The sequence below is a fragment of the Oncorhynchus nerka genome, linkage group LG15 (assembly GCF_034236695.1).
Source record: "Oncorhynchus nerka isolate Pitt River linkage group LG15, Oner_Uvic_2.0, whole genome shotgun sequence".
NCBI lineage: Eukaryota > Metazoa > Chordata > Actinopteri > Salmoniformes > Salmonidae > Oncorhynchus > Oncorhynchus nerka.
In genome coordinates this window covers 29148187-29175704 of record NC_088410.1, presented here as the reverse complement: position 1 = coordinate 29175704, position 27518 = coordinate 29148187, and the positions used below count along the sequence as shown (strand labels likewise).

The 27518-nt window shown below is 45.3% G+C and overlaps 1 protein-coding gene across 2 annotated transcripts in view; it reads right to left on the bottom strand.

Moving 5' to 3' along the window:
* Window positions 1-563: 563 nt before the first annotated feature.
* Window positions 564-27518, bottom strand: part of LOC115142395 (girdin-like) — a 42360-nt gene continuing 15405 nt past the window's right edge. The window contains exons 5-29 of one of the 2 annotated variants that reach the window (XM_065001475.1): window positions 26983-27041; window positions 26693-26776; window positions 20442-20561; window positions 19692-19861; window positions 18252-18333; window positions 17537-17695; window positions 17075-17221; window positions 16603-16747; window positions 16177-16361; window positions 15508-16000; window positions 14915-15188; window positions 14563-14689; window positions 14141-14271; window positions 13738-13879; window positions 13401-13574; window positions 12934-13095; window positions 12225-12502; window positions 11780-11923; window positions 11307-11493; window positions 10425-10570; window positions 7835-7927; window positions 7428-7660; window positions 3402-3650; window positions 3010-3075; window positions 564-2579 (exon numbers count right to left, since the gene is read on the bottom strand). In XM_065001475.1, coding sequence (XP_064857547.1) covers window positions 1390-2579; window positions 3010-3075; window positions 3402-3650; window positions 7428-7660; window positions 7835-7927; window positions 10425-10570; window positions 11307-11493; window positions 11780-11923; window positions 12225-12502; window positions 12934-13095; window positions 13401-13574; window positions 13738-13879; window positions 14141-14271; window positions 14563-14689; window positions 14915-15188; window positions 15508-16000; window positions 16177-16361; window positions 16603-16747; window positions 17075-17221; window positions 17537-17695; window positions 18252-18333; window positions 19692-19861; window positions 20442-20561; window positions 26693-26776; window positions 26983-27041 — 5240 coding nt within the window. In that variant the 3' untranslated portion in view covers window positions 564-1389. The remainder of the gene's footprint in view (window positions 2580-3009; window positions 3076-3401; window positions 3651-7427; window positions 7661-7834; window positions 7928-10424; window positions 10571-11306; window positions 11494-11779; window positions 11924-12224; window positions 12503-12933; window positions 13096-13400; window positions 13575-13737; window positions 13880-14140; window positions 14272-14562; window positions 14690-14914; window positions 15189-15507; window positions 16001-16176; window positions 16362-16602; window positions 16748-17074; window positions 17222-17536; window positions 17696-18251; window positions 18334-19691; window positions 19862-20441; window positions 20562-26692; window positions 26777-26982; window positions 27042-27518) is intronic. The other variant, XM_065001476.1, reaches the window with a different exon arrangement.

Here is a 27518-nt window from a genome sequence, read left to right as displayed (position 1 = left end):
ATTTATTAACTATTGTTATACTAATATCCAGTGTTAATGGTTGTCTTTAAAATATTTGTCTCTATTGTCTACTTGTCTGTTTTTCAGGCTAAAGTGGCTTCCAAGAAGGAGCACATTCACTTGGTTGACCACCTCAATGCTGAAGTCACCTGAAGTCATTTCTTTACCATAAGCTGTTTCCAATGTTGTTTTAGCGAATTTGGCAGACCACACCAGGGGCTGAGGAGTATTTCTGCCTGTTATAAAGCCCGTTTGTAGGGAAAAACTCTTTCTGATTGGCTGGGCCTAGCTACCCAGGGGTGGGTCTGGCTGCCAGGTGGGTGGGCCTATACCATTCAAGGCCCTCCCATGGCTGCACACCTGCCCAGTCATGTGAAATCCATGGATTAGAACCTAATGAATTTTTTTCAATTGTCTGATTTCCTTATGTGAACTGCACCTCAGTAAAATCTTTCAAATTGTTGCATGTTGCGTTTATATTTTTGTCTGCACATTTTCTTGAGAATTACATGCATTCTCACTCATTACTACTAGAATCAGAAATCAGAACAGACTCAACGTAATATATTAAAGGAATGAAAAGGGCTTTATTCAACTGTGGCTCCTGAAGTCCCTGCACACATTTACATTTACAACGTTTCATCTTCACTGAGGACAATCTCAGGATTGGATTTTTGCAGAGACAATGAAAAGCAAGCAAAAAAACAAGCTGAACAAACCAAATAAAAATACAGTCCCCACATGACACAACAAATGACATGACACATAGCCGAAGAACGAAGATTGGTGCTTTTTTCCTAATCAGATTATTACTGATTGTGTTTGTTGTTATAAGTTCACTGTAATGTCCAGCGTGGTAATAAACTAACAAGGTAATGTAATGTACATGTTGTCTACTAGTCTGTATGTAATATCAACACTCTGGACAGAGAGCTGTGGTTTTTCGGTTGAAGGGTTTATGTGTATAACTAGATCTACCGAATGGGGACAACAAAAAGTATATATGAATAGGGAGTTTAAGCATTTGTAGATTGACACGGCCTATAAACACAAATAAAAACACAAATATCAACACAGGATTATAAATACTAATTAAAACATAGGCTGCATAATACTAAACACTTTTGTCAAACAACAAAGGAATATTTCCGATGTGCTTTTTTGAAAACAACAACTTGAAAACAACAACTTATTCCCTAAAAGTAATTTTTATTTACATCTTCATTTGGACTAAATATAAAAATCTGTACATTAGAGAAACAAGTATAGAGAAACAAGTCTCTTTTAAACAATGTTGGTACTACATTGGTAATGATTAGTACTCCGTTGGTACTGACATTCACAACTACCTGTTTCTACATGCAACTACAAACTACCTGTCATCGGCAATCAGCACTGAGTGATTTCTACAGTATTACTCTCACAGTCTTCTTGTCCTCCATTTTGGCTCTGTACATTGTCCATGTGTCCCAGTGCCGTGCCGTTAGTGGACTCCTGCCTCAGGAGCGGGCAACTGATGTTACGCACCAGTTCTGGGTCCAGACATAGGAAAGTCTGGTTCTTATCGTTATTATTGCTGCTGTTACTAGTAGTGGTGGTGACTACCGACTCGCTAAAGATAGTGTCTGAGAAGACAGAGTCTAGGTTGAACGGGGTGCCACCGAAGAGTGATTCCTGGCAGGTGGATTTGGGTCGATCGGTGGCTATCGCTGGGTCTCTGGGGGGTTTGCTCGGTGGTGGTGGTTGATTATCAGTGTCTCGTTCTTCTGGATTGTTCTGCTTGTTCTGATTCTGATTAACCGTGTCCGTCTCCTGATTCGGGCTCCCATCAGATTCCATGATAGGTAAGGGATCTACCTTCGCCATCACCCTAGAGTCACTGTTGACACTGGATCGTCGCGAGGAACCCTCGGCTGTTGAGATGACGCTACTGGCCCGGGGTAGAGAGGCAGGAGACCATGGCCCTCTCAGACGCGCCTCCTTCCCCAACGGGGTGGAGAAACAGTTGAGACACCCAGACACCGAGGAAGATTTACCCTGGACGTAGAGCACCGTGATCGGGGACATGGCTGAGGCTCGGGTGGTGGTGGTCTCCGGAGCTTTGTTCAGACCTAATCCAGATCGAGGTAGTACGACAACCTGCCCCTGAGCTGTTTTGGGGACATTCCCATCGGAAGGGCGCTGGGGGGCTCTGCTGGCGCACCTCCTGAGGACACTCCTTCTGGGCCAGGGGTCCTGGGTGCTACCCACCTCCCTCCCCCTACAGGGAACTGAACCCTGGGTGTTTGCTATGGCAATAGGTGAGGAGTTCTTTACTCCTACCCTCTCTCTGTGTTTGTTGCTGCTGGTGTGTGTTAAGGAAGTGGATCGCTGCTGTGTGTGTGTGGTCGGCGAGGGGTTCTGCCGTGTGTGTCGGGGGGTGGAGGTATTGCTAGGCGGAAGGCAGGAGGAAGAGGAGCGGCGGGATGACAGAGGCGGCTGGACCGGGCTACTGCCGTTGGACCAGGGTTCGTTGTCTAGGCTGAGGCTGAACTCTCCACTGCTCTGGCTCTGGGCACGGCTCGGCACACCATTCAGACCTGGGGGAACCGCAGATGGAGAGAACGTCGCTTTAGGTTACACCAAAATAGCAGGCTACACTCTTGATTACAACTGTCTGGAAAATGTATGCATTTCCACAATGTATTATAAACACATTTTATGTAAAATAAACATAGCATAGGCAACAATACAAGCTAGTAAATGCATGTATCATTATGTCTGCCTATAGAGAGCAGTATTATCAAGCTGTTCAGAATAATGCCTACTTGAGAGATTAACTTGAAAAAAGGCCATGTTAACAGATATTGATTTATTCTTCATTTTAACTCGTACATCTGTGCACATGGTCTGCATCCCAAACGGCACCCTATTCTCTTTATAGGGCTCTGGTCAAAAGTAGTACACTGTGTATTGAATAGAGTGCCATTTGGGAACCCTCAAATAATGAGTTAGCGGGATGTTGCTTACCGTGGTTTTGTAGTTCATCACCGTCGTCAAAGTCAGCCGCCACAGCACTGTCATTACAATCCTTGTCTGTGCAACACAAAATGGCAGGGGACAGAAAATGAGACGACACGGTATGGGTATGACAACACTGTATCCAGGAGCGAGGAGGTGTTGCGGTCAAACTGGTCAGGTTAAAAGCATGAGAAGCATATGGGAAGTGGTAGTGTTCATTCAAACAAACGGAATTGCAGCTGTATGAAGTAACACATCCCTATAGAGACGTTGTAGCTCAAACCCCTTAGCAAATGTACCCTTGTAGCATGATCCTTAAAACGACAGCAAAAGGTGTTCATAGCAGATAGCTGATGAAGATGTCAAATGGAAGGACGTAATATGGATGGTGGAATCACTACCTGTCAAACATCGCTCATTGCCATCAGTGGCAGCGGCAGCAGCAGTGGTGGTGGTGGGATAAAACAAAGGAGTGGTGGTGGGCTGGTGTTGATGGTTGATGATGGACAAGATGGAGTCGCTCATGGATGAGGTCATAGACTCCTTCCTGGATCTGTCATTCTTGACCTCTGACCCCTCTAGCTGCTCAGGGTCCTCAGACAGGGTTGAGGGGTACACCAAGTCATTCAGTTTGTCCAGGTCATTCAGGGCTGGGGGTGGAGGTGGAGAGAGATGACTTGAGTTGCCTCTGGTTAATGGGGAAGTCCTATATTTTCTTTCCCTTCCTGTCTTTCATTCAAAGGAGAGAAGATTCTACACGCTTCACTTGAAAAGAATGACGTTTATCAATAACTACGGTTTAAGCCTCACAACCTCCGTCAGAGTCTTCCAGCCTTCCAGCAATGTGGTCCTGAGAAACTAAAACATTATGCAGTACCAGTGTTCTGCAATGTAGCATTCCCCTGACTTATTGGGTAACTCTACAGAACTGCATGGAGAACAGAAGAGTGCAAATATCTATGGTGGTGGATGCTTATTATCATGACGTTGCCCTCTTTGGGTACAGAAAGCCCCATCCCCCTGTCTCCTACACCCAGGCTGCTGTGGTCAGAGAGAGGTCGTAAATTCCTGGAGGAGATTATCTCCTCATGGCCACAGTATAGAGACAGAGTGAATTTTCATAGAGAACAAAGGAATTTCTTCCACCTCACAGAACTGGAGAACCGAACAACATTTATGTTCTGGAGAAGGTATAAAAGATCGGTGAAGAATCCAGCTACGAACTGGTCCGTTTGGTACAATTTTGTGAAACTCATGGGAGTCAATACGGCCACATTACCATAACGCTGTTTATATAATAGCCTCAGATGAGGCTTACATCTAATTGTTGTATAAAATGAATAAGTGAGGATGGAACTGTTTGTGGACTGTTTAATGAAGGAAACTCCAATTCCCTAAAAAGTTTCAGTAAGTCCTTGGCACGCCCCCAGGGGCACAGACAGGACCGGGCGTCATGAGACAGCCCTTTTCGATGTTCCGAATAAAACCCCACCTGGGTTTTCTATCACCAGACCATGTTTCTCTCCATTACAAGAGGATAAAGGTTGCAGACCAGCTTACCTCGATAACGAGAGAGCCAAGGTTTGAGACCAGACTGCTGAATCTTTTAACCATCCCACGTGGTTAAACTCTTAGACTATTGATACCAGAATAAGAATAAGAACAAGTCTTTGATATTAATTACTAGTCTGGAGCTAGGAATTTGGTATCATTGAACGCGAAGACCGACAACCGCCGAAACATCTATCCATAACTACATGAATTAATGTCACTCTGAACGATCCATTCTAACCATGACAGAGAGGGCGGACAAACTCTCCAACAGAAACAAACTTTTCAACAGAGACCCCGACGACACACTGAGCGTAAATATATATATATTGATTGCAGTTGTTCCCGAATGAGTGAGTGTTCACGTGCAAAGGATTAGCATTTCAATTGTTATAATTATCAACTGTGTGTTGTCTTATCTCAGTCGACCCCCACTTCCCTTTTGTACACCAAGCCGCGATGCCGGTTTATCCCACTAGGGAAACTCCGTTATATCATTTCCTTGTAACTATCTACTGTTTGTTTATGCATTTCTGTGAATTACTTAGTTAGTAAATACATTATTTTAAGACAATTGATGTATGGATGACTCATAGTGAAGACTGGGTTCGTGCAGATAACCAACAATTTATAACGTTTTGAATGAGACTAACGTGAGGTATGGAAGAATTCATTAATCAGAAGACTATTGATCAGATATGAAAATATCTGAAAAGCTGTATTAGGAAAATTATAACTTTGTAATCTAAATATTTTCCTTGGTGCCCCGACTTCCTAGTTAATTACATTTGCCTGATTAGTTAATCACCAAATGCTAATTACAGAGAATCTTTGATAAAAATTAAAAGTCTTCATTTAATGATAGTAAAGACATGACATTATGCTAACAGCGAGAAAGAGTGGGTATGGGTATCAAAATTGCAATATATAGCAATATTAGCAATATTATGGCTGAACTCAATCATAGGAAGGATGCCAAGCTGCACACTTTGCAGAACTCTACACGTAATTCCAAGAGTATGGTCTCGGAGGATTTCTGCTGCATTCATTAAAACAATGGTAGACTAAAGAATAAGGTAAAGCATAGCTCACTAGCCTGGGTCCCAGATCTGTTTGTGCTGTCTTGCCAACTTCGTATGGAATTGTCATTCCTAAGAAGTTGGGAAGACAGCACAAACAGATCTGGGACCCAGGCTAATAGTTCGCTAATGATGAGAAAATAGGCAGGTCGCAGCCAAGATGAGGTAGTCACGAGACATCGACCCATCATGTTTCTTACACACGGAACGACGAAAGAGGGACTTGACTTTGTCCTTATCCTTCAGTCTGTTCCTCATAAGGGGAAAGATTTTCAGAGTGGACACTTTACAGTGTGGGACAACAAGGGACAGGGGAGGATGAAGGGGGGGAGAAACAGGGGAGGATGAGGGGAGGAGGGAGAAACAGGGGAGGGAGAAACAGGGGAGGATGAGGGGGACAGGGGAGGATGAAGGGAGGGGAGGGAGAAACAGGGGAGGATGAAGGGAGGGGAGGGAGAAACAGGGGAGGATGAGGGGGGGAACAGGGGAGGATGAAGGGAGGGGAGGGAGAAACAGGGGAGGATGAAGGGACAGGGGAGGGAGAAACAGGGGAGGATGAAGGGAGGGAGGGAGAAACAGGGGAGGATGAAGGGACAGGGGAGGGAGAAACAGGGGAGGATGAAGGGACAGGGGAGGGAGAAACAGGGGAGGATGAAGGGAGGGGAGGGAGAAACAGGGGAGGATGAAGGGAGGGGAGGGAGAAACAGGGGAGGATGAAGGGAGGGGAGGGAGAAACAGGGGAGGATGAAGGGAGGGGAGGGAGAAACAGGGGAGGATGAAGGGAGGGGAGGGAGAAACAGGGGAGGATGAAGGGAGGGAGGGAGAAACAGGGGAGGATGAAGGGAGGGGGGGACAGGGGAGGATGAGGGGAGGGAGAAACAGGGGAGGGAGAAACAGGGGAGGGAGAAACAGGGGAGGATGAAGAGAACACGTTAACATACACAAAACAGACATGGGGATAGACAGAAATAGGCACAATGTTGCCTTATTTTGGCCTTATTGATCCACATAAAGAAACATGCAGACATATTCATAGTGCAACACCAGGTAACAAGTGTTTCTGCATGCACTGTCTGTCATAGAAACCCACGTATACTACACAGCCCTCAAACTACACTCTGGCCCTCCAAGCCAGTTCCACTGCATTTTTAATTGTTCCCCTCTAATCAGGGACTGATTTAGACCTGGGACACCAGGTGTGTGCAATTAATTATTATGTAGAACAGAAAACCAGCAGGCTCCGGACCTCGTAGGGTCAGAGGTGAGTTATCCTGCTATACAGGGTAGATACAGACAGAGCCGCCCTACATCTTACCACTTCAGAAGTCAAGTGTGTATGATGATTTCCTACCCAGGAGACTCCTATACAATGGCACAGCAACAGATCATTCCAACAGATCATTTTTATTCCTTCTCATAGATCTCTGTGTAAAGAGCCTGGGAGGCGGTTCTATCTTGATACAAATAGGAAGAGTCTGTCTTGTAGGGCCGTCAAATAAAGATGTAGCAATTGAGTGACTTCTGTCTCCCTGTCCAATCAGTGGTGGCTGGGGGAGGTTCCCTGCAGTAACTGGCTCCGCCCATATATTTCTGTTCTATCCCTGATGGCCGTGGCTGCAGGGTCGGCCGTGGTGGAGGAAGGGGCCTAGCTGTCGCTCTCTCTTCTTGGCCTATAGCTCGTAGCAGGGTGGGTGGGCCTGCGGTGATGGCGGAGCGTGATTGGACAGCCCGTTTCTGCCTGGCCTATCAGGGCTCTCAGACGGGTCCAATGGGAGGGGATAAGGAGGTCATACTCACTGCTGCTCCTCCGAGGGGAGGTGGTGGACCCACCCGAGCCGTCTGAACCCACGAAGGAGCCATTGTCCTGGCAACAGGAAGCAGAGGGGGAGGTGGGCGGGAGGGCCTCGAAGGAGCCAGAGCGTGTGGGGGTGAGGGAGCGATGGTGGTCAGAAGAGGAGGCGGGGCCACAACGCTCGCGGCTCCTCGGCTTCATCAGCTTCCTCATCTTCAGGGCAATCCAGTTCCCACGCCTCGGGAAATATAATAGATATGTTAAAATCGATATAGAATAGGATAAACTTGATTATCCCTAATGGGAAAACTGTCTTAAAAATAAACAGGTAAAACTAACTAATACTGTATCCAAACTAGTGAATTTTGTCACTGTCAAAGTGAATTGATTTCCTCTCCAAACGGCACTGTACCTCCGTGGGGGTGAGGGGTCATAGAACTTGTACTGGTCCATGATCTTCTCCTCCAACTTCTCCTTCTGTCTCCTCAGCTCATTCAGCTTGTCTCTGAGAGAGAGGAGAGAAAAACACAGTGTTTCACACAGAGAGGTAACATCAACAGAAGAGGTGGCGCTGCTGCAAAGATGGCTGGTGTGTTTACGTCTCAGAATAAACTCTGATTGAACTGTCTGAACCGTCACACTGTCGCACCTGGCACCTTCAACTTCTTTGGGATAGGGGGCAGCATTTTCACTTTTGGATGAATAGCGTGCCCAGAGTAAACTGCCTCCTACTCAGTCCCAGATGCTAAAATATGCATATTATTAGTAATATTGGATAGAAAACACTGAGGTTTCTAAAACTGTTTGGATGATGTCTGTGAGTATAACAGAACTCATATGGCAGGCAAAAACCTGAGAACAAAATCCAAACAGGAAGTGGGAAATCTGAGGTTTGTAGTTTTTTAACTCAGCCCCTATCGAAATCACAGTGGGATATGGGTCATTTTGCACTTCCTAATGCTTCCACTAGATGTCAACCGTCTTTAGAACGTTGTTTCAGGCTTCTACTGTGAAAGGGGCCGGATGAGAGCTCTTTGAGTTAGTGGTCTGGTAGCAGCCTCGTTCTCAGTCACGCACATTTCACATGAGAGGTAGCTATCATTCAATTGCTTTTCTACAGACAATGGAATTCTACAGTTGGAACATTATTGAACATTTATGATAAAAACATCTTAAAGATTGATTCTATACTTAGTTTGACAAGTTTCTACGACCTGTAATATAACTTTTTGAACTTTTCGTCCGACATTCGGCTGGACCTGAACACGCGAATGGATTTGTTACCAAACGCCCTAACAAAATAAGCTATTTGGACATAAATGATGGACTTTATGGAACAAATCAAACATTTATTGTCGAACTGGGATTCCTGGGAGTGCATTCATCAAAGGTAAGTGAATATTTATAATGCTAATTCTGACTAATGTTGACTGTGCAACATGGCGGATATTTCTTTTGGCTGTTTTGGGCTCTGAGCGCCGTACTCAGATTATGCTTTTTCTGCAAAGTTTAAAAAAAATCTGACACAGCGGATGCATTAAGGAGAAGTATATCTATATTTCCATGTATAACACATGTATTTTCATCAACATTTATAATGAGTATTTCTGTAAATTGATGTGGCTCTCTGCAAAATCACTGCATGTTTTGGAACTACTGAACATAACACGCCAATGTAAAATGAGATTTTTGGATATATATATATGTGAACTTTACCGAACAAAACATACATGTATTGTATAACATGAAGTCCTATGAGTGTCATCTGATGAAGATCATCAAAGTTTAGTGATTAATTTTATCTCTATTTGTTCTTTTTGTGACTCCTATCTTTGGCTGGAAAAATGGCTGGGTTTTTCTGTGACTTGGTGGTGACCTAGAAGAAAAAGTACCGCACACCTATTTAGGCGAGGTACTGGCTAGCAGAGTAGAAAACTTGAAAATAAAAGAGAGCCGCACACTCTAGGAGCTCAGATGCAAAAATGTAATTACCAACGTTTCGACAGCCAAGCTGTCTTCATCAGGTGGTGACCTAACATAATCGTTTGTGGAGCTTTCGCTGTAAAGCATTTTTGAAATCAGACACTGTGGCTGGATTAACGAGAATTTTATCTTTAAAACAGTGCCTAATACTTGTATGTTTGAGAAATTTGATATGTGAGATTTCTGTTGATTTGTATTTGGCACCCTGCAATTTCATTGGCTGTTGGCGAGAGGTTCCCAGACAGGTTAAACACCATCAAACCCCAAGGCCATATTTATTAGGCACCAACGGAAGAAAATAGACTGAAACAGTGAGGGACTACATGTACTCGTCCAATAAGGAACTCTCATTTCCATTTTCCGTTAAAAAGCGTTTTCCGTTGCATGCCGCAATGAATACCACCCAGGTGAAAAGAATGTGAATGTTATATTTCCATACTTTCATACATATTACACATAGCTTAGTATGCCCCATATGTCCAGAAGATAAACTCAAAATGGGGGAGATTTATTCCATATAGGCCAACGTTGACACTAGCAGAGAGAGGATTTGTTTTTAGGTCAGCCAACCTTTTTTCTAAACTGGCACTACAGATGGCAGACGACATCAATAATCCATGCTCTGTCAAACTCAGAGGCCCAGCGGTTTTGGTGCTCTAAATATGATGGGATGCACTGTGTTTTTGGTGCAACGGTGCTCTATAGCTGAATCAATGCCTTTTGTTTTGTGCTGCTCTGGAATGCCTTGTGTCCTATGTGAAGCCCATTGTTTTAGCATAATGTGAATACATTCCATAAGTCGATCATTATGAGAAGAACTATAGTGTGGCTGCAGCTACTATTGTACAAACTCTGCTCTTATATACTGTAGATATACTGTACAGTGTCTGCTGCGGGTGGTGGAACATTTATTACATTTGGTTCAATTAACTTCTAATTCAGTCCATTAACTGCAAGTTAGAATGCAAGGGATTAAAGCTCTACCACTCGGCCTTCAGACAGATAGACGGGTCCCTTACATGTGCTGTCTCTGTTCTACGTGGAACAGGTCCTTGCTCTCCATCGTCTGTTCTAGCAGGGTGCGGTTCTGCAGCATCAGGGTCTGGATCTGGTCCAGCAGGTGCCGGTTCTCCTCCTCCAGGTTCCCCTTCAACTGACTCAGCAGCTAGACACAAGAGCACATAGTATATGTCAATGACTTCTTTAATGATAGCATTACTACAACACATCAATCTGGCACAAAACTGCTTTGAGAGCAAATGTGAATATCCTCACATAGCCTCTTCGTATAGTGCTTGGGGAATACAGAATCTAATTACTTTTCCAGCAATGCTGTAACGACCCTGGGTTAATAAGGGGGGAGAATCGACTTCGTGACATGAGCATGCTTCTGTGGCACAGTCGATGGCGCACTGGGCTTCGGGTCAGAAGGTGGAGGGTTCGTGCCGCATTCCCTGTTTCATTACAATACGATCAACAAAACCTTCATTACAACTGTACAGAATATTGGAATTTGTATCATGTTTTGATTGATTAAAATGGATGCTTTTAGGTAAATATATTTTGAATTATAACTTAAATGAACCTGGATGGTGAAAGTATTATTAGAAACTGGGTGGTTCGAGCCCTGAATTTTGATTGGCTGACAGCCGTGTTATATCAGACCTCATACCACGGGTATGACAAAATGTTTATTTTTACTGGTCGAATTACGTTTGTAACCAGTTTATAATAGCAATAAGGCACCTCGGGGGTTTGTGGTATATGGCCAATATACCACGGCTAAGGGCTGTATCCAGGCACTCCGCGTTGCGTCGTGCATAAGAACAGCCCTTAACCGTGGTATATTCGTCATTTACCACACCCCCTCGAGCATTGTTGCTTAAATATATCCTTCATACCTCACACTGGTTGGTGAGCTTGGTGCTGGTGATGTCTAGCTGTTGGTACTGCTCTCTGAGCTTGTTGAAGTCGGACTCGAGCTTGGTCTGCTCCAGCTTGGTGCTGTTCAGCAGGGTCTTCATGTTCTTATGGTCCGCCTGGAGCTCCTCCTGATCCTTCAACAGCTGACGGTACGTCTGGTTCAGCCTGGGGGCACATAGAAATATACATAGAAGAAACACTCTGACAAAGTAAGGCGAAAACATATTGTTAAGAACAACAGTTAGACAAGCAAAGTTCTCTGAATGTCAGCAAGTTATACAAGCAATTTCTCTGAATTCTATGTAAAAGCTATCAGCCTGAAACTATCTTTTTGTGAGCTTATGTGTGTGGTGAGCTATGCTGTGTGTAGAGGGAGTCTTTGTCATCTTTAGGAGATGCTGTGTGTGTGTGTGTGTGTGTGTGTGTGTGTTATGCTATGTGCGCCCCTCACCAGTCCTTCTCATCCTGGAGCTGTCGACACTCTGAGGCGGTGGTCCTGTGCTGCTCCTTCTCCACAGACATCTTGTCCTGCTCCTCTCTCAGAGCCTTCTCCAGACCCTCTAGTTTGGCCTTCTGCCGCAGCAGGGTTTTGTACCTACAGCAACACACCATCGTGGTTATTTAGAGTTTTCCTCTCGGTTGCTGTTTTCGTTGTTGTTGCATGGATGGGAAATGAGTGTCACAGCCATTGATGAGTGTCTTTGATAAAATATGAATGGGTAGAACCTATATACTGTAGTTCTAAAATCCAACAGATTTTCCTCAACAGATATCCTCATTGTTGCACGAGAACATAAAATAGAGAGGTGGAATTTAAGCAACCATTACTCAAGCATTCAAATGGTATATTGTGAACCATGACAGAATCAGAATGGTCTCTGGTCCCCTTCCTCTACCTGTCCTCCAGCGTTCTATGCTCCAGCTCCAGAGTGCGGTGGACGTTCTTCAGACAACCATGTTTCCCCATCAGGGCCTCGTAGTCCATGGCTTGTCTCTCGTGCAGCGCCGCCAGCCTCTCGTGGTCCCTCAGGAGCTGGTCGTGCACGCCGCGCAGCTCCTCGCGCTCACGCATGGCCACCTCCTTATCACCCTCAGTGCTGGATTGTTGGCATTGGAGCTGAGCGTTCTGGGCCAGGAGTGATGCACTCTGGGAGTTCAGAGTGGACTTTTCGACCTGTGGTTGGATAGGCGTGGATATGATTATTATGTGTGAAAAGGTTGAAATTCAAAGGTATGAGTTTATACTGTATAAGATGAAATACTACTCATACCATGTATGAAAGGACTTTATAGGAAGTGGTTCACATTTAACAAATCAACATAAGTTGCATTCAAACTGCTTCATGTAACACCAACCTTACAGTATCAGGTTCTGTTAGAATGGCATTATATGAGGCAACTTGAGTGCTAGGTATAAAAACAAGATGACTCCAATGCAGAATGGATATCTGCACAAAGATTTCACTTCAAAATAAAAGTACTCACTTCAAAATAAAAGTTCATATTTTGGAAGCATTAAATCAGTGAGTGTGTATTTGTGTATTTTGAGTATCTTATCAGTATACTAGGAGTATATTAGTATATCAGGAATGTTGCTCCTCTAACCTGCAGGTTAGCGTTGTGTGTCTGGAGAGCCGTGTTGTTCTCCTGCAGGGAGGCGGTCTGTCTCTGCAGGGCCAAGATCTGAGCCTGCAGGCCGTCTGACTGGGTCTCCAGCTGTCTGAGCTGGACCTGCAGTGCCTGACGCTCTGCCTGCAGTGTGGCATTCTGCAGTAGGGGAGGAAAAGAGGGACAAGTCAATAATACATAGAAAAAAGCTGGTGTTGATCCATAGTAATAGTCTGGTTTAGATGGATAACATTTGTATTAACGTGGCAATGTAATGTAATGAAATAATGAAGCGTCTGCTAAATGACTAAAATGTCATGTAGGTTTGAGTTCTATCATCCCATAGTCATTATTGGGAGGCCTTTAAACAAAGTCAGATGCATTTCAGAAATTATAAAAATTGAAATAAGAGCACCAAATTTAGTGCTTAGTCACAACATGATGACATAAAGTTCTCCACTCACATTCCTCTCCACCTCGATGAGGCGGTCCTTGACCCTCAGCAGCTCCCTGGTGGCCTCCTGGCTCTCCCGCTGCCATCCGCTTACCGCCCTGTCACTCTCCCTCTGAGGGGTGGGGCTACGCGCCGCATGCTCCTCCTCCTCCCTCTGCAGCAGGGCTTCGTAGTTCAGACGCACCTGTAGGGGGTCAAGAACAAAGGTCAGATATTGCTACTGAGCGAGGCCATTTTTCAACTTCAGACTTCAATATGCTTTGACAAAGAACTCCAATGTAAAAGTGAATGAATGTAGACAAGGTATAGTTTCCCTTTGAAACTGAGGAACCTCAGGCCAGACTCACAGTCTTGAGCTCTTGACGTAGCTGCTGGTTGAGGGTGGAGGACTCCTGCAGACGAGCCTCAACGGCAGCCATCTTGTCTTCTTTGATCTGCAGGGACCTCTTCAGAGACGACTCCAGCTCAGACTCCAACATCTTGAACCTACTGGGGAGAGGGAAATAAAATAAATGGGGATTTAGAACAACACGTGGGGGAGGGAAAATAGACATATTTTTCTGTATTTTGTCACTAATTGTAATTGATTTTATTGGAAAATAACTTACCAATCTATTGTCATGTGTATAACACAGTCATTCACAAACTTAATTGAAGATTTGTATAACTATCACCGAACCTGGTTTGTGGTGGGGGGGGGGGGGGTAGACTAAATCAGTTGCATGAACCTCGCTGTGTCCAGTGTTTTACCTGGTGTCTGGAGTTTCCTCGTCACTCTGTGGTGATGTGTCCTGGTTGAGGACTCTCATCTCCAGCTCGTGGGCCAGCCTCTCCAGCTCATTCTCCCTCTGCTGGGTCTTCAGCTTGTCACTCACCAACTCCTACAGAGGAACAACAGTCAGAAATATCTGCTTTTTGTATCATCGCATATTTCAGTTCAGTGACTCCTCTTGCAGCCATGTAAAGCTCTTGTGACCAATGACCTACTTATCAGAGCTGTTAAATCAAAAACAATTGATATATATTCATGACATGTGATCTAAATCTCCACGACTTCAAGCTCGCTTAACTTTATCTTCCCATAAGGAAACTTACAAATCCGTCATGTCAGGCACACTGAAATACATGAGTATCACACATAAGAAGCTAAATGCTGATCTGAGTGGCTTCACCTCTCTCAGGGTGACCAGGGCCCTCTGGTTGATCGCTCCCTGCTTGGCCAGCTCTCTGTTATCCCTCTCCAGCCCCTTGACCCTCTCCTCCACCTCCTTCAGCCTCTCCACCTCCTTCCCCATCCCCCTGTTATAATATAATAGAAATATAAACCATGTAGCAGATGCTTTTATCCAAAGCGACTTACAGTACAGTGAGGGCACACATTTTTGTATATTGTATTGTATATGAGTAGATACATTTGTATACAAGTGCATACCTTTTTATACATGTGATCGCAGCGGGAATCGAACCCACAACCCTGACATTGCTAGCACCACAATCATACCATGGTGACCATTAGCATCATACCTGTTCTCTCTCTCCAGACTAGCCACCCTCAGGTTGCTCCCGTCCAGGGTAGAGTCCTGGATCTCTGCCTGCTGCCTCAGCCTGCGGTTCTCCTTCTCCAGCCTCCTCTTGTCTCTCTCCAGGCCTGAAGCCTCCTGCTCCAGGGTCTGCTTCTCCTGCTCCAGCTGCTCCATGCGCCGCGAGGAGATCCTCAGCTCCTCCAGCCCAGCCTGCAGGATCTGGTTCTCAACTTCCAGCTCGTGGACCTCGGCCTCCAGCCGCTGGAGCTTCCGGCCTGGAGGTGAATGGATGCATGGATGGAGGGGTGTGGTTGATGGATGGACGGATGGAAGGTTGGATGAATGGATGGGTGGGGGCGTGGGTGGATAAAAAATAAACAATAATAATTATGAATGAATATAGGCTACTTCATTAATCACTAATCATCAATTATTAGGTTAGCAGGCATACAGAGCACAAAAATCAACAAGTAAATGGATCCCTGAACAAATAAAGCACATCCCATTGCCCATTCAATGCCCCTGTATCTAACACAACAGAGCCAAACGCTACAAAGAGACAGCAGTACCACAACATTCTCCCAGAACACCAACCTGTGTTGTCCAGGGCAGCCTGAAGCCGCTGGTTCTCTGTGTCCAGGGCTCTACACTTCGCTTCCAGACGCTCTGTGTGCTTCGTGGATGAAGAGGAAGCCCTCACCTGCAGCCCTGTGCTACTGTTCTCCCGAGTAGAGTAGGGTGAGGTATCACGCGTCAGAGACACTGAAGCGCCTGGTTGAAGGAGATTGCGGGTGTTGTCTTTAGCTACAGCTTCCAGGTCAGCTATGGGGTCACTCAGGTCGCAAGACTCTCCGTCTTCAAGTTGGCCTTTCTCTTGCTTCTGAAGGTCCATCTTCTCCTTGAGGGTCTCGCTCTCTCTCTCCAGTCGGTCAATCTCTCCCTCTAGGTCAACCGACACTCCGTTGCACTCTGGGTCCCTGTGATGTGATGTGTCTATGTCAATGTCACAATCCTCTTTGATGACCAATTCAGACTGCTCCCAGGAGGTGTTGTCTAAACTGCCAAGGTACTCTCTAACCACCTCAGCCTAATAAACAAGGAAACACAAACAACATTTTCACATGGAAATAGCACCGTTCACTGCTATAGTTCAATAGAGTCACCGGAATCCGAATGTGTGGGTTGATGGTTGTACGTGTGCTGCCTGAGCAGCTGTGTGTGCCTATTGTGTTCATGTTTGTGTCGTGGTCCCTGGCTAGTTACCGTGTTTGTGGGTCGCTGGCCGTCCCTCCACGTGTGCTCATGGTTATGGTTGTGCTGCGGTCCCAGGCTGAGGTCAGCAGCTCTCAGTTCCTCTATGGTCCTGAGCAGGCTTTGGTTCTCTCTCTCCAGCCTCAGCAGACGACTCCTGGTCCCCTCAACCACCTCCTCACCCAGAGACTTCTGACCTGAACACAGCCATCAGACCGAAAGGATAACAGGAATACGAACTAGCTGTTACATAACCTCCACTATGAACAGACTGGTGAGATCATGACTGAATGAATGATCTTATTGAAGGTATCCTTTTTGTGCCATATAGAATAGTTCTTAACGTTAGAATGATATTTCACACGTCACTTCTCTTCCCATAAGTACCACTGTTCCCACAGGGCAGATGAAGTGGGTAGAGTAGACTGTCAGCCTTACCCTGTGAGTTGTCGGGGCTCCTAGACAGCTGCTCCAGCTCCCATCCCAGGTGCTGTGACTCCTCCATGCTCCTCCTCTGGGCCAGCTCCAGGGCCAGGTTCTCCTCCTGCAGCTCCTCCATGCGCCTCCTGTCCACCTCCTTCTCCTGGGAAGGGCCGAGAGAGAGAGAGGACGAGGGGGGAGATGACGTTGTTATTCTAAAGATATTCAACTTCCTATTTCTCTATCTGATCTTTGTGGGAAAGTATGACCTTTTGACATGTCCACAACATAATCCAAGCATGTACAGTATGATCCTCTTAGTCCATCAACCTGTTCCATCGCATGCATCTTCCAATACACATCCTCCCCTGCAGTAAGACCAGTCCCTTTCCCATCCTTCCCTTAACCTTTAACCTGTTTCCCCACAATGTTGATATTGACCACCGTTTACATCCATGTAATCCACTGCATAATACTCCATGTTTTCTACCTGTTCCATGACGTGGACCCTGGCGTTGAGCAGCAGACTGTGTTTCTCTAGCTGGTGTAGTTTATCAGAGCGGGCCCTCCACCCCTCCAGCTGCTGCTGCAGTACAGCCTTGGTCTCCAGCAACACAGAGTTATCCTCCTTCAGCTCCTACAAGATGAGACACAAATCAAGGCTGATACAAACAAAGAAACCCCTGTCGGGTACATGATAACAGCAGATTAATGTCAATTGTTAAATGATGAAATACGTGAAGTATTGTTTGAGATCTAGCTAAGTTTTTTTGCAAAGTGCGATAACAGTCATTTGTAAAACCTTAACAATTGATTTGAAATATTAGTAGCTGTGGTGCTTTGCATTCTGAAACGTTCTGATATCAATTTAACAGTGGACAAAATTCACATTTTGTCTGTTTATCATGCTATAGTCTGAGTATTGAATGTGTTTCTCCGTGCGCTACCGTACCTCCACTTTGGCCTTGTAGAACTCCATGTTGTGCAGCTTCTCGCGGTATCGTCCCACCTCGCTCTCCAGCTTGTCAGCCCTGATGGCCCTCTCTCTCAGGGCATCCAGCTCGTCACGGTACGTACGGGCTGACCGGGCCTCCGCTAGCATCACAGAGTTCTGATACGGACACCGACACGGGAAAGGGTTTTAGCATCCATGGGACACGGTCGTGAGGTAAATATACGGCAAAAGTTCTCTCAAGTGGGGAGAGGAAAATGCTGGGAAGTAGCTCCTGTCTTAAAATACATCTACAGTTTAAACAAAACTATCTACACTGTATTTATATATTGAAGATTAAAGTCTTTTGAATTTCATTGAATTTATGAGAGGTTTCCCTGACCATGTGACTCAGTTGATGTAGAACCATGTTTTAGGCATGAAAATAAATGAGAAATCTCTCTTTCTCCTTTCAGGAAAACAGATTGAGGAACTCAGGAGATCAAGCTGCAGCTTTCGTACTGTTGTAGAAAACAGTGTTGAGGTGTAGCCACTGTCACTAGCTAAGCACTAAGGCTTTATCTATACTAAAGCATAGTGTACATTCATCTGAATAATCTCTGATAGGAGTAAGGATACTGTGTGTCATGTTACTGAGGGTTAGAGAGGAGGTCCATGCGTGTGTGTGTGTGTGTGTGTGTGTGTGTGTGTGTGTGTGTGCGTCACTTCTCTCTACCTCCTGTTGAATCCTGTTGAACTCAGCCTCCATGTTCTCCAGCTCTTGTCTGCAGTCCTGTACCTGCTCACTCTTCTCCTCTCTGAGTGGGATGGAGGGAGGGAGGGAGGGGAGAGAAAGAGATGGAGATGGAGGGAGGGAGGGAGGGGAGAGAAAGAGATGGAGAGGGAGGGAGGGAGGGAGGGAGGGGAGAGGAGAGAAAGAGATGGAGAGGGATGGTGTAAGTATGCATATCTTTTCTTAATGTTGCCACACATGCATGCATGCGCGCCACACGCACAGTCCTGACTTCTACCCTCCATCCACTCAGACAGATACAGTAGGTCAAGTCATACAGCCATTATATACAGCTCTTGGAGAAGACATTTAACATGTTCAAAGAACCCTTTGAAGAACCCCTTTTGGTTCCATGTAAAACCCTTTTGGGACCCTTTTTTCTACGAGTGCAGATATGGGATGCCTGGCTCCTGCTTGCTTGGCCACATTCCACCACACACTGCAGCACCCAGACCATCACTTTCTCCACCCCCAGTTTCTCTGGGAAGTAGCAACATACTGGCCAGTACTACGGCATGACCATTTTTTAGAATCCCTAGGAGAAAAGATTATGTCGTACATGTTTTCTCACAAACCTATCACTTTGTTGACATCAAGTGTGCACTACAACCAAAAGCTATTACATTTCTAGGAACAGAACAGATAGTGTTGGGTTGCATTATGAGGATACTGTACTGCTGTACAGTCCGGGGGCTAGAGTCAGCATATCCCAGTTAGACAATGAAAGCGATAAAAGAGAGAAGAGGAGGAGAGATGGAGGGCTGAATCAGGTCTGAGGGGTGGCAGGGAGGAAGAGGGCCAAAGTGGGACAATGGCAATGCAAGGCCCTGGAGGGTCATGCCAAGGAGAGAATCTGGGCCAAACTATCCCCAGACACCTTCTCCTGTATCCGTTCAGGATGACTCTCTCTCTCTCTCTCTACTGTTGACCGTTTGCCTTGTCTCACAGCTCAACTGTTTAACCTCCATACATATGTGGAGACAACCCGAGAGAAAAAAAACACTTAGTTGGTCTTATTCATGCTATTTCAAATGTTGTACAGAATATAAAACAGGAAATGAAGATGCCCTAGGGTGCTTTTGAGTTCTTTAAAGAAGGCTTACATACAGTATATCCTCTAACGCTGGGTTAGGGAAATTACATATGTATCCTCTAAACACAATGACCAGTTGGGTGGAAGATGACTCAGAAAGTCCTCAAGCAGTACTGCATTACTGTTAAAATACCAGATTGTGCCTTTCAAATACATTTATGCTTAGCCTGCATTGGAGATCTGTTTATGTTGTCTTGCCAACCCCATGGCTGTCATTGTCATGCCCAGGTTACTTTATGACCACTGAGTGGGAGGGTTGGGTCTGGGAGTGTCCTTATCTGACTACTCACAGCTCCTGGCGCAGCCGTCTGACCTTGGCCTTGGAGTCGGCCAGCTCCACAGACAAGTGCTGGTGGGAGGCCGCCTGCTGTTGCATGCTGGGACAGTCACTGGGGGACTGGGCGCTGGGCGGAGAGGGTGACGGGGTGGACTCTCTCTCCTGCATTAGCTCTAAAATAGTCTGGGGTGGGGAGGAGAAAAGAACAGAGGGAGGAAAGATGAAAATAGGACAGGAAATGACACTTCTCCTTCACCTGTCATTTCAAGTTCAACTTCCTCCCTTTCAACTTCCTCCATTTCAACTTCCTCCATTTCACCACAGATCAATATAGAAAATCAATAAGTAACTACTGCTATAAAAGTCTAGTAAGACTTACAGAATATTTTATGGCACAGCAATATCTTGTATGACTCAGCAAGGTCAAACCTATAAACACTGTGCAGTATGTCAACAGTGGCCCCTACCTTCAGCTGTGTGTCTCTCTGGCCCACCAGGCCTACATAAGGAGAACATAACACATCCATAACCCTTCATAACCCCTCCACAACCCGTTTATAACCCCCTAGCTCCAGCTGTGTGTCTCTCTGGCCCACCAGGCCTACATAAGGATAACATAACATATTCATAACCCTTCATAACCCCTCCATAACCTGTTTATAACCCCCTACCTCCAGCTGTGTGTCTCTCTGGCCCACCAGGCCTATATAAGGAGAACATAACACATTCATAACCCCTCCATAACCCATTTATAACCCCCTACCTCCAGCTGTGTGTCTCTCTGGTCCACCAGGCGTCTGAACAGGGTCTCCAGGTCCTCAGCACAGAGCTCGCTGGCCTCCAGCCAATGGAGGTCCAATACACTGTCCTGACTGTGGGTAACCTGACCAATCACAGGGAGGAACAGATCAAATCAAACACATGGTTTGACGCCATTCCATTCACTCCGTTCTCCCTATATATGTACCTCAAAGCAGTACGTGGAATGATACTGTACATAGGTACCAATCCATAATAAATTACCCTAAAAACATGTTAGTGTGTGTGGTCAAGTATAGGGTAATATTGTGCAGGTCTTTTAGCAGCATCTATGTGTGTTATTAGACACATCCTCTAATGTTGCAAAACACCCAGCACATGTGTTTCAAATGACAATGTTTGGACCATGTTATTGGCAACCAAGTAGGAGTGCCTCTGTGACTGGATTGGCTACAATGGAAGACTGGCAATGCAATGACAGTTTTTCATTTTTCATTGCACACTGTCCCCAATAAGCGCTTGATGATCGTGCTGAGTAACAGTGACAGAACACTGTGTATTGTTGTCACGCAGACAAGACAACATGTGCTAGAACGTTCCTTTGGTATTCGTTTCTGGGGAATCCGAAAGCCTTTTCATTTAGTTTGTATTGCTCGTGACCTGTCCAGAGTATGTAACATCTAGCACACTGAATCAGGTAATTCAATCCCTGGTCCTATCACACTTAGAGTACTGTTCAGTTATATGGTCAATGACTGGTCCTATCACACAGATTCACACAGAAAGCCTAGTACTGTCCAGTTATATGGTCAATCCCTGGTCCTATCACACATGCCCTGAATATATTCTACCATGCCCAGAAACCTGCTCCTCTTATTCTCTGTCCCCAACGCTCTAGGCGACCAGTTTTGATAGCCCTTAGCCGCACCCTCATACTACTCCTTCTCTGTTCCGCGGGTGATGTGGAGGTAAACCCAGGCCCAGCATGTCCCCAGGCACCCTCATTTGTTGACTTCTGTGATCGAAAAAGCCTTGGTTTCATGCATGTCAACATTAGAAGCCTCCTCCCTAAGTTTGTTTTACTCACTGCTTTAGCACACTCTGCTAACCCTGATCTCCTTGCCGTGTCTGAATCCTGGCTCAGGAAGGCCACCAAAAATTCAGAGATTTCCATACCAAACTATAACATCTTCCGTCAAGACAGAAATGCCAAAGGGGGAGGAGTCGCAGTCTACTGCAGAGATAGCCTGCAAAGTAATGTCATACTTTCCAGGTCCATACCCAAACAGTTCGAACTACTAATTCTGAAAATGACTCTCTCCAGAAATAAGTCTCTCACTGTTGCCGCCTGCTACCGACCCCCCTCAGCTCCCAGCTGTGCCCTGGACACCATTTGTGAATTGATTGCCCCCCATCTAGCTTCTGAGTTTGTTCTGTTAGGTGACCTAAACTGGGATATGCTTAACACCCCGGCAGTCCTACAATCTAAGCTAGATGCCCTCAATCTCACACAAATCATCAAAGAACCCACCAGGTACAACCCTAACTCTGTAAGCAAGGGCACCCTCATAGACGTCATCCTGACCAACTGGCCCTCCAAATACACCTCCGCTGTCTTCAACCAGGATCTCAGCGACCACTGCCTCATTGCCTGTATCCGCTACGGTGCCGCAGTCAAACGACCACCCCTCATCACTGTCAAACGCTCCCTAAAACACTTCTGTGAGCAGGCCTTTCTAATCGACCTGGCCCGGGTATCCTGGAAGGACATTGACCTCATCCCGTCAGTTGAGGATGCCTGGTCATTCTTTAAGAGTAACTTCCTCACCATATTAGATAAGCATGCTCCGTTCAAAAAATGCAGAACTAAGAACAGATACAGCCATTGGTTCACTCCAGACCTGACTGCCCTCGACCAGCACAAAAACATCCTGTGGCGGACTGCAATAGCATCAAACAGTCCCCGCGATATGCAACTGTTCAGGGAAGTCAGGAACCAATACACGCAGTCAGTCAGGAAAGCTAAGGCCAGCTTCTTCAGGCAGAAGTTTGCATCCTGTAGCTCCAACTCCAAAAAGTTCTGGGACACTGTGAAGTCCATGGAGAACAAGAGCACCTCCTCCCAGCTGCCCACTGCACTGAGGCTAGGGAACACGGTCACCACCGACAAATCAATGATTATCGAAAACTTCAACAAGCATTTCTCAACGGCTGGCCATGCCTTCCGCCTGGCTACTCCTACCTCGGCCAACAGCTCCGGCCCCCCCGCAGCTCCTCGCCCAAGCCTCTCCAGGTTCTCCTTTACCCAAATCCAGATAGCAGATGTTCTGAAAGAGCTGCAAAACCTGGACCCGTATAAATCAGCAGGGCTTGACAATCTGGACCCTCTATTTCTGAAACTATCCGCCGCCATTGTCGCAACCCCTATTACCAGCCTGTTCAACCTCTCTTTCATATCGTCTGAGATCACCAAGGATTTGGAAAGCTGCCGCAGTCATCCCCCTCTTCAAAGGGGGAGACACCCTGGACCCAAACTGTTACAGACCTATATCCATTCTGCCCTGCCTATCTAAGGTCTTCGAAAGCCAAGTCAACAAACAGGTCACTGACCATCTCGAATCCCACCGTACCTTCTCCGCTATGCAATCTGGTTTCCGAGCCGGTCACGGGTGCACCTCAGCCACACTCAAGGTACTAAACGACATCATAACCGCCATCGATAAAAGACAGTACTGTGCAGCAGTCTTCATCGACCTTGCCAAGGCTTTCGACTCTGTCAATCACCATATTCTTATCGGCAGACTCAGTAGCCTCGGTTTTTCGGATGACTGCCTTGCCTGGTTCACCAATTACTTTGCAGACAGAGTTCAGTGTGTCAAATCGGAGGGCATGTTGTCCGGTCCTCTGGCAGTCTCTATGGGGGTGCCACAGGGTTCAATTCTCGGGCCGACTCTTTTCTCTGTGTATATCAATGATGTTGCTCTTGCTGCGGGCGATTCCCTGATCCACCTCTACGCAGACGACACCATTCTATACACTTTCGGCCCGTCATTGGACACTGTGCTATCTAACCTCAAATCGAGCTTCAATGCCATACAACACTCCTTCCGTGGCCTCCAACTGCTCTTAAACGCTAGTAAAACCAAATGCATGCTTTTCAACCGATCGCTGCCTGCACCCGCTTGCCCGACTAGCATCACCACACTGGATGGTTCCGACCTTGAATATGTGGACACCTATAAGTACCTAGGTGTCTGGCTAGACTGCAAACTCTCCTTCCAGACCCATATCAAACATCTCCAATCGAAAATCAAATCAAGAGTCGGCTTTCTATTCCGCAACAAAGCCTCCTTCACTCACGCTGCCAAGCTTACCCTAGTAAAACTGACTATCCTACCGATCCTCGACTTCGGCGATGTCATCTACAAAATTGCTTCCAACACTCTTCTCAGCAAACTGGATGCAGTTTATCACAGTGCCATCCGTTTTGTCACTAAAGCACCTTATACTACCCACCACTGCGACTTGTATGCTCTAGTCGGCTGGCCCTCGCTACATATTCGTCGCCAGATCCACTGGCTCCAGGTCATCTACAAGGCCATGCTAGGCAAAGCTCCGCCTTATCTCAGCTCACTGGTCACGATGGCAACACCCATCCGTAGCACGCGCTCCAGCAGGTGTATCTCATTGATCATCCCTAAAGCAAACACCTCATTCGGCCGCCTTTCGTTCCAGTACTCTGCTGCCTGTGACTGGAACGAATTGCAAAAATCGCTGAAGTTGGAGACTTTTATCTCCCTCACCAACTTCAAACATCAGCTATCTGAGCAGCTAACCGATCGCTGCAGCTGTACATAATCTATTGGTAAATAGCCCACCCATTTTCACCTACCTCATCCCCACAGTTTTTATTTATTTACTTTTCTGCTCTTTTGCACACCAATATCTCTACCTGTACATGATCATCTGATCATTTATCACTCCAGTGTTAATCTGCAATATTGTAATTATTCGCCTACCTCCTCATGCCTTTTGCACACATTGTATATAGACTCCCCTTTTTTCTACTGTGTTATTGACTTGTTAATTGTTTACTCCATGTGTAACTCTGTGTTGTCTGTTCACACTGCTATGCTTTATCTTGGCCAGGTCGCAGTTGCAAATGAGAACCTGTTCTCAACTAGCCTACCTGGTTAAATAAAGGTGAAATAAAAAAAATAAAAAAAATAAACAGAGTACTGTCCAGTTATATGGTCAATCCCTGGTCCTATCACACTTAGAGTACTGTCCAGTTATATGGTCAATCCCTGGTCCTATCACACTTAGAGTACTGTCCAGTTATATGGTCAATCCCTGGTCCTATCACACTTAGAGTACTGTCCAGTTATATGGTCAATCCCTGGTTGTATCACACTTAGAGTACTGTCCAGTTATATGGTCAATCCCTGGTCCTATCACACTTAGAGTACTGTCTAGTTATATGGTCCATCCCTGGTCCTATCACACTTAGAGTACTGTCCAGTTATATGGTCAATCCCTGGTCCTATCACACTTAGTGTACTGTCCAGTTATATGGTCAATCCCTGGTCCTATCACACTTAAGAGTACTGTCCAGTTATATGGTCAATCCCTGGTTGTATCACACTTAGAGTACTGTCCAGTTATATGGTCAATCCCTGGTCCTATCACAATTAGAGTACTGTCTAGTTATATGGTCAATCCCTGGTCCTATCACACTTAGAGGACTGTCCAGTTATATGGTCAATCCCTGGTTGTATCACACTTAGAGTACTGTCCAGTTATATGGTCATCTGCAGCAAAGAAAGGTCTAAAAAAGCTCCAAATGGCTCCAAACAGGGCTGCCTGGTTTGCTCTGTCCGTATGAATATTATCCAAGTGCATCAGAATCTCTCATAGCTTCACGTTCAAAATAAATGACTATCCAGTATTCTGATTTTCTTTAGGAATGTTCTATTTTTTTTTAAAACACACTGAACTTTTCAGTCCAGTTATTACATACTAGCAACACGCATGACCACCAAATCAGACAGGCAAATTCAGGGCAGCTAAAAACAACCTAAGCCAAGGACAAATCGCCTGCAGTCTACAGTTTTATATAAAGCCATAGCTGAATGGAAATCTTTACCAATCCATATTTCTCAGGCAAAAAGTAAATCCACCTTCAAGAATAAAATAAAACAACATTTAATGCAATAGACCATATGACTGGACGTGAAATAGAAAGCATCAATTGAATTGTAAATGTGTTTCCTGTCAGGTATTTGAATCGTCTGTATGGTCTACATGTTAAATGTGTTTCCTGTCAGGTATTTGAATCGTCTGTATGGTCTACATGTTAAATGTGTTTCCTGTCAGGTATTTGAATCGTCTGTATGGTCTACATGTTAAATGTGTTTCCTGTCAGGTATTTGAATCGTCTGTATGGTCTACATGTTAAATGTGTTTCCTGTCAGGTATTTGAATCGTCTGTATGGTCTACATGTTAAATGTGTTTCCTGTCAGGTATTTGAATCGTCTGTATGGTCTACATGTTGAATATTTGTGAAGTCTTGATTGTGGTTGTTTGTAATGTCTTGTTAATTGGTGTTGGACCCCAGGAAGATTAGCTAGCGTTACGGCGTTAGCTAATGGGGATCCTAATAAAAATTACAAAATGACCTTAAGTTCCATGTGAACTTCTATTACCTGAGGGAAATAATTACGTCATTTCTCATGTGAACTAAATGCAATGAAAGGTATTATTGTTCTCCTAAATAAATAAATGTGGGATAAATGTGATATAAAAGCTACCCATGTAGTTCTTTGTAGCTAAATTGGTAGAGTGTGGTGCTTGTAATGCCAGGGTAGTGAGTTCAATTCCCGGGACCACCCACATGTAAAATGTATTCACACATGCTAAATTGATTTATTATGTTGCTGTTCATTACTAAAAGTCCGGTGGTTATATAGGACCTTTAACGGATTATTGTAAAATTAATGTTTCTAATGCTTTTTTAAAAAGGATCATTATTTAAATCACAACACAGTTTGGTGCATGTTGTTATAAACAGTTTGCAAATGGCTAGCCTGCCCTTATCATGTCCTCAATGACTAATACTTCCACATAAGAGAAACATGCATGTTACTGAATGTGGAACAAGCTAGCCTGAGTCCCAGATCTGTCTTGCCAACTCTACTGCTGTCATTGTCACGCACAGACCAGGGACAAGTGCAACGTGGAACGAGATACTGTACCTCTTGGATATGAGCAGCTATTGCTGCTTTAGTGTCAAAGTCGAGGGTCTGGATGCGTTCGACGTACTCCTCTTTCTTCTCACACTGAAAACACACAGTGGGTATAGTAGATTAGGGTCTTAATGAGTGTGTGTAGCCTAGCCTGGGGGACGGACATCTTGTTGGTGAGGTGAAACAGGGGTCCCCTCAAATCCTCAATTATGAGCTAGCTAAAACAACATCGTTCCAGACCCCCCCTACACACACACACACACACACACAACTACACACACCTCTCCAATTCCTCCTACCTGGACAGCACAGCCCAATAAGAGAAGAAGTAATTTCTTCATTTCCTCCAGACTTTGCTCTGAGGAGAAAACCCCCAAAATACAACCCCCACACATTAAATTCAGTCAATGATTAAAGGAAATTCAGATGTAGTCTAACTTGAGGCAGGCTGCTGTGTGAATTTGGGTCACTCATCAGGCCAGAGCCTGTCACCAAGGCTAGCACATCTATCAGACTGATGGTGTGCATTTGAATTACACATCTACAGACAGCGAAGGCCCTCAAAGTCTGTCTTATAGGGGTTTTGAGGTCAATTTATAGGGCAACATTGCAAATTAACTGGTCTGGTTTGAGTTCAGTTTACACATATGAATAATTGTATTATGTCACGGACAACAAATGGAAGGATGATACTGCAAACTCTAAGATGGTGTCAATCATCTTACAAACTGTACTTATCTACGCAGCACAGATACAGTTGGTATTTCTAGTCTCTCAACGGACGTGTGTGACTGGCAAACCAAGTTTACAGGTAGGATCTTCATTTGACCACTTT